The sequence below is a fragment of the Babylonia areolata genome, chromosome 26 (assembly GCF_041734735.1).
Source record: "Babylonia areolata isolate BAREFJ2019XMU chromosome 26, ASM4173473v1, whole genome shotgun sequence".
Taxonomy (NCBI): Eukaryota; Metazoa; Mollusca; class Gastropoda; order Neogastropoda; family Buccinidae; genus Babylonia; species Babylonia areolata.
The window spans coordinates 3,457,179-3,465,000 of NC_134901.1; the positions used below are offsets into that span (position 1 = coordinate 3,457,179).

Below are 7,822 nucleotides of genomic sequence, written 5' to 3' on the forward strand. Positions count from 1 at the left end.
GCTAAGCATGAAAACAAAACAAACTTTCAATCAAAAGAGGAAGAGAAAAGGGGAGGAAAGAAAGAGAAGAAGAAGAACAGAAGTGTAAACTAAAATTCTGTTTTCATACAGATGTCATCCCAGAGCGAGCATTAAATCTACAGAAGGGATAGGAGAAACACAGAGGGCAGAAAGAGGGGAGAGAGAACACATTTATCTTCACATTTTGTGGAGCTGTTCTCAGTAACATTGCCATGCACAAATTTACTCTTTGCTCTTGCAAGCAGCAGGGGTTTGACAAGGCCATTCAGCACAACGAAATGAAGCATGACTGGGTCAAATCTTTCTTTTTTCGTGCCACACTTTTAAACTCTATTTGCTGGGCTTGCTTCATGACTGATATGGTGATTGTTTTCATCTAGACTGAGATACTTTTTTCACAGAATCAAACAAATTAAGTGTATATGACTGTATAAAAGGAAAATGACATGCTAAAAAGATGAATGTATTATAGCATCTGAATTCACATTTGGAAAAGAAAGCAGTGAACAAAACGGAAAGAAACTGAAACAGTATTACATAAACACTGGCTGAAAAGGTTACATACACTTCTTGCTTTGTCAGACTCATTCTAAGTGGTGATCCACTGCCAATGTAAGGTTCAGAAAATATCAATTAATAATCAAGTATTAACAATGCATTCACACAAGTCTTTCTCTCTCTCTCCCCCTCTCTCTCTCATACGTGACATCCACAACATGCATGTTGTCACTTGGCGACGGAGTAATGTACATCACAAAAACATACTTGTGGCACATAAATTCTAACTGCCATATGATGGCAAAACAATGATTCATGAAGCATAAATGAATCACAGCAACAACAACATGAAGTAATGAGAAATGTTAAAGCACATACATACATCCCACAATTTCCATCATTTTGTCCTTCTCCACTGGACCTTGAGTGGTGGTCTGGATGCTAGTCATTTGCATGAGACAATAAACTGAGGTCCTGAGTGCAGTATGCACTTAGCACATGTAAAAGAATCCCAGCAACAAAAATGTTGCCTCTGGCAAAGTTCTACAGAAAAATCCACATTCATAGGTAAACAAATACATTTGCAGGCAGAAAAAAAAGAAGAGAGAGAGAGAGGAAAAAACAACAAACAAACAAACAAACAAAAAAGCCCAACAAAACAAAGGAAGGTGGCACTGAGTGTAGCGAGGCACTCTTACTGGGCACAGAGACCCAAATTTCACACAGAGACATCTGTTGTGACAAAGAGCAATACAAGTACACATACATACTCTCTGGATTACCAGTTTTTTTGTTTGGTTTTTTTTGTTGTTTTTTTTAACTCATCCTTTATAACTTTTTTTTTTCTTCCCTACCTTATTCATACTCTCTGGATTACCAGGTTCTTTTTTTTGTTTTTGTTTTTAACTCATCCTTTATCACTATTTCCCTTTCTTCCCTACCTTATGCATACTCTCTGGATTACCAGGTTCTTTTTTGTTCTTTTTTTCTTTTAAACTCATCCTTTATCACTATTTTCCTGTCTTCCCTACCTTATGCATACTCTCTGGATGAGCAGGTTCTTTTTTTCTTTTTCTTTTTTTCTTTTAAACTCATCCTTTATCACTATTTTTCTTTCTTCCCGACCTTGTCCTTTCCTCCCAAACCTCTTTTTCCTCACTTCAGTTTATTGACAGAAGTCAAATGTTAACAGATGCAGCAGTGGGAAGAGGAACTGAGTGGCTGGCTGTTTAATCACTGGAAAATAGAATAATCAATAGAATAATATACAACCAACGAATTAGAGCAATCACATAATGCAGAGAGCTGCCAGAGAAAGCAAGCACGAAAGAGGTGAAAGAGAAGAGATTGTGATAGTACATGTATAATGTGTATGCTTTAACATACTTCTTCTTCTCCTCCTTGGTCTATTGTCTGTTCCCAAGGTGATTCAGACTTGCGTTAACATGATTGTGTACTCTCTAGTATATGTTTATCATCATGGAAAAATAAAAAAGAAGAAAAGAAGAGACAAAATGACTCCAACACAACAGCCATGCTAATGCTTTGAGTATTAACTGATTTGTTGAGAGAGTGAGCTTGTCTATTCACTTCACAGGTATACAGGAAAGTACATGCACAGCCAGCTGTTGGGATATTGCAAACATGATAGTGTTTGCAGAAAAAGAAAATCAAAAAATAAAAGAAACAGTTGATATTGCTCAGTATGTCATGATCTCAAACTCAGTGAAATATACAAAGAAAAAACAATGTGTGTGTGTGTGTGTGTGTGTGTGTGTGTGTGTGTGTGTGTGTGTGTGCGCATTTTGTTGCATGTGTGTGGTAAACTTTAAACAATGGTACTTCTCAGGAACTACATTTCCAGGAAGCAACAAAAAAAAATTCCTCATAAACTATGAACACTAGACAGAGAGAGAGACAGAGATGGAGAGACAGAGATGGAGAGAGAGAGAGGGAGGGGAGATACACAAACATGCTGCGGATGCATGCGTCATTATGTGTGTGTGTGTGTGTGTGTGTGTGTGTGTGTGTGTGTGTGTGTGCGTGCGTGCGTGCGCACATGTGTGCGTGTGCGTGTGTGTGTGTGCATGTGTGTACATGTGTGTGTGTGTGTGTGTGTGTGTGTGTGTGTGTGTGTGCAGCAAGCTTGCAACAATGGCATTTCTGGGGAATTCACATTTTCCGGAAACGGACATGACAAGCGCGCCTACACGACAGTCACCAATATTTCCATGAAATGAAGAACACTACAAGTGACACCCCATTTAGCACACCATCAGTCACTGCATGACCTTGGTAGCTGAACCTCTGACCTTGAGCCTATGGCAAGCAGAAGATCACAGTGACATGATTAGAAAGAAAAAAAAATTCTTCAAGTACTGCAACTGAAATCATGGTAATTTATTTCTACATTTGATTAAGATTTTTGGAACTGCATTTTAAACAACTTGATCAGATTTTGAAAATAAAATAAACATCTGACATGAACATGTGATTTAAAGTGCTTGGAGTTTGGTATTGATGAAACTCTGCTACATTACATGGGTTTCCAGGGGTTCATTTACAACTGATCAGGTTCTGTGAATTCACTTCATACCAGACAGATTTTCAACACTGACAATTTACAATACCTCCCCAATCACAAGGCTTGCTTTAATCATAGTTCCTTTCCATTTTTAATCAATTATCTTGTGTGTGTGTGTGCCTCCTTATGTATGTGAAAAGTCTCTACAAGTATGTGTGTGTGTGTGTGTTTGAGTACACGCATTTATTGAACAAACAGACAAATCATTCAGAGTGATATCTTCAGGACAAAACGTGTGGGACGACACTAACTAATGTTAAAATAAGTTTTAATAATCAAACACTGAAACAGCGTTTGTTTCTGCACCCTTTCTGTTTATTCATATTCAGGAATTGCTGGAGAAGCAAAGACTATTTTGAATACTCTTTGTACACACTCACATGCACATAATTATGACAGTGACATTCAAACACTAAAACTCCCCATAACAACAGCAACCACAAAAGCAGAGATTAAGACAACATCATCTTCACCAAAGTATGCACAAAATGTATTCCAGCCCATGGCCTAATTTCTTGCCATGGTCCATTTCACAGGTTTAAGCATGTCGAACACAGGTTTCCATCAACAATCAATATACACCATGTCTGGCTCCTCGCCTGTGCGTCAACAAAGACACACACAATAATCTATCAAGCAGCTGGTGTTAGTGTTACAATCAAATAATACATGTGTCTGTCACAACAGAACTCTGGCCGCCAAATTCACAAACGGCATAATAAAAATAAAAGGTTGCAGACTGTACAATTTTACTATATGGCAAAGCAGCAGACCAAGAGAGAGAGAGAGACAGATAGACAGACAGACAGACAGAGAGAGAGAGAGAGAGAGAGAGAGAGACAGGGAGGGTATGATATGTGGATCTGTATTTTTCTTTATACAATATACTTGTGCTGACACTCACTCAGTTTACATACACATGTATTCAGTTTAACTGTAGATCTCTTCTCTTTCAACTCTCATCCCAAGACATGTCTGTCGCAAGTAAAAGAAAAACAACAACAAAACAAACAAACAAACAACAACAACAACAAAACCCCAAACAAAACAACAACCCCAGCAAAATCAACCAAACAACATCAATAGTGTTTGAATCAAACACTGAAATCCTCCTACCAGTTTCAAAAGATGTTTGAATAAAGTATGTGTTATTCCACGAGAGGATCATTTCTCATTCTATTTCTTCAGTCTCAAGCACCACTGCCTAATCACTCTTATAGCACTGTACACTTATCACTGTTTACGTTCTTCACCAAACGAACGATCACAATTCATGCTTCTAGAGTACAAGATCTTCATTTCTTAGGTTGGTTTGTTTTGTAGCATCACAGTCCACAGTTCTCCAAATCTTTTCTCGCCTCTTCTTCGTTCAGTTGTTTCTCAGAACGAAAAAGAAAATCACAGTTTATACATTTTTCACCTTTTGATAATATTGTAATTTCCAGTACGATTCTCAACATCCTTATCACCATCGTCCAAGAAATGTAACTTTACGTACACAATGCACGGCGGGGCCGAGTGGGAAAGGGGTGATCACTGGTTTGAATCCGGACTGGACTTGTCGGAAACCTCTGCATTATCGTTCGTGGCCTCTGCTGCAGTCTCCTGGCTGGACGACCACTTTCGTTTCTTCGAAGGCTGAGGAGAGTCGGACGAGGGTGTTGGGAAGCCATCCGGAGCAGGGGATGGCTGCGAAGCCACATAATGGTCGGTAGTTTGATTGTTGGTGGTGGTCGTGGTGGGGGGTGGTACGGCCGTACGAACAAAGTCTGGGCTGGCCTTGTGAGAAGAGTTTGTTAGGTCCACAGCGCTGTTGTTCTCTCCCTTCTCTTCACCTTTCTCGTGGGATGTACCGTTTCCGTTCATGCTGCTGCTGTTGTTGTTGTTGTTGGTGATGATGTTGTTGTTGTTGTTGTTGTTGCCGCCTTGAACGAGGCCGTGATCTTGACTGACGTCGTTGCTGTTCCCTTGTAGTTCGGGGCTTCGCTTTGGCGACGAATGATCCTCACGCTCACGAAACGATTTCATTGACTCCTCGTGCTGTTGCTTCAAAGACGACTCTACTTGCTGCTGCTGCTGCTGCTGCTGCTGCTGCTGCTGTTGTTGTTGTTGTTGTTGTTGCTGCTGCTGCTGTTGTTGGCTGACGATCTCGGCAGCTTTGAGTGGAACGTCTTTGTGTGTGAGAGAGATGCACACGTCGCCCACTGAGAGCTTGTGGCAGTCGAGGTGGTAGCGTTGCAAGCTGTGCTCGGGGGAGCATGAGGACCACCCGCGTCCGAAGACAAAGAAGGGATGCTCCAGCGTGGCGTCCACCGTCACCTGCCAACAGCGTGGTGAAACATAGTATAGTGTTGTTGTCAAACACTGAGAACTGGACGGGAAAAAAAATCAAACAAAACAAACAAAAAGACCCCCCCTCTCTCTCTCAGTTTTGAGAGAGAGAGAGGGGGTGGTGGTGCAGAGAGATATCTATGAATGACATAAAAATCACAGAAACCAGCAGACAGGCCAACAAGGATGGAGAGGGGGAGGGGATAAAAAGTGGCAGAAAGAAGAACGGAAATATATGGAGGAGCCTGAGGAAGAAGTGGTAATGGCGGTGGTGGCGAGGCCGATCGACGGGGTGCGGGGGAGGCTTTGATCAGTTCGACAAACAGACGAATAAATAAACAAACAACAACAGCAAAGAAAGATAACAACAAGAGCAAAGAAAGATAACAAGAGCAAAGAAAGATAACAACAAGAGCAAAGAAAGATAACAACAAGAGCAAAGAAAGATAACAAGAGCAAAGAAAGATGATAACAACAAGAGCAAAGAAAGATAACAACAAGAGCAAAGAAAGATAACAAGAGCAAAGAAAGATAACAAAAAACTGCACTGACTTATCGTCTTGTGTCAAAAGAGGAGACCCATATATATGCATTTTTTTTTCAATTATAAACGATTTATCATTTTTTGAGCCCCATAACGTTGGGACAGTATGTTTTCAATGTTCCAATGATGATGAATAGTGATGGGGCCGATGACCATCGATGCTGCTATGGTCACGATGCTCCATTTAGGGTTGGGACCAATTAACAAGGCTACCCGCTATATAGTCTCATGATGATTAAATCCTAACAGCTGGCGAGAACCCCTACATCAGGGACCAGAGGAGGACAGCATCCATCAACTGGGTCGAACTATCCTCAGACTGCGCACAGGCCACTGCCAGCTCTTCTCCCCATCTCTACAAACTGAAAATTCCCCACACAGACCAATGTCCGTGTGACATCGCTCCTCAAACTCCAGTCCATGTCTTGCAAGACTGCCCTCTGCACAAAGAGCTGATGAGACACCAGATCTGGCCCAGTCCCGCAGCGCTCCAGGACAAGTTGTGGGGAACGGCTACAGAGCTGCAGCGGACTTCGTAACCTACTCTGGACGGACCGTCTGAACATGGCATGGGAACGCTGAAGAAGAAGAAGAAATCCTGGCATCAACCAGGCTGAGATAAGACTGAAACAGACATCTGCAGTGTTGACCAGGAAATTGGAGCAAGACACCCAAAGGCGGCATCCGTCAAGTGGATGGTATCTGACTGTGTGGTCCCAGTCTTCCCGTTTGAGCTTCTACCTCCCATAGGTAGGAGCCAGCCACTGACCGAGGGAGAAATCCCGACCTCAAATGGGGGATCGACTGAACTCGCGTCTTCCCAGTCGTCAGACCTCGACGCTAACCACTTCGCCACTGACGGCGGCTGCAGGCCAACTGGTGCGAAACCGATTTTGTCCATCCACACATACATGCATGCATGCATTCCTATCGAAACTCTGTGCCTGCCGACAGGCTTGGAGCGATCATTCCTATCCATTCCATTCTGTGTCGGTTCTATTATCCCATACTCGCTCAGTACAGACCAGTTATCCAACCACCCATCCGCCAACCTTAGTAATCCACCCCGCTTTCTGACACCCCCACATCATGTCACGTCATATCACATCACATCGCAACACATCACACGCACGCACACACAGTTCCTCTTCCTGCACCTAGCTCCTTCTCCCTCCCCCCCCCCCATCCTCTCTCCCTTCCCCCCACGACCACCACCACCCCTACCCCCAGCTACCCCAACCTCCCAACCCCTCCACCGCCCATCAATCCCCATACTCACTCCCAACGACATTATTACTGTGACGAGACGGGTCCCCAGCGCGCGCGTGCCCTCTCCCACTCTCTCCACCCCACATCCACCCCTACTGCCCACACCCCTCCCTCTTGCATCCTCACACAACCCCCCCACCCCCCCCCCCCCCCTCCACCTCTTGAGGTGATGCTGTCGCACTTGGCGACTTGCGCGCGATTCGACTCCGCAAAGAGCTCGCCGGTGCCAGCACACACACACACACACACACACGGCACTTTCGTCACAGACGTCATCACAAGCCATCGTCTCGAAATGGCACCAAACCTCCCCTGCCCAAAATAGAAACGGCGGACGCTGGCTCCAGGCTGATGACGACAGCAAGTTTTGCCAGCAGGGCAAGAAAGGGAAAAGAAGGGAGGTGACTGAGGGACTGAACGTACGCACTTTCCGTGTTCGTTGTTCGGTCAGAAGGATTTGTTTGGCGTTCGTTGGTGGGGAGGGTGACGGTGGTGGTGTGGTGGTGGTGGTGGTGGTGGTGGGAGTCTTTTCTTGTCTTTTATTCTTTTTTGTGCCTCATATGAACCCCCTCAAT

The 7,822-nt window shown here is 43.7% G+C and overlaps 1 protein-coding gene across 3 annotated transcripts in view; it reads right to left on the bottom strand.

Moving 5' to 3' along the window:
* Positions 1–1,487: 1,487 nt before the first annotated feature.
* Positions 1,488–7,822, bottom strand: part of LOC143300754 (uncharacterized) — a 105,713-nt gene continuing 99,378 nt past the window's right edge. For all 3 annotated transcript variants that reach the window (XM_076614663.1, XM_076614664.1, XM_076614665.1), the window contains one exon: positions 1,488–5,422. In XM_076614663.1, the coding sequence (XP_076470778.1) occupies positions 4,637–5,422 (786 nt within the window). In that variant the 3' untranslated portion in view covers positions 1,488–4,636. The remainder of the gene's footprint in view (positions 5,423–7,822) is intronic.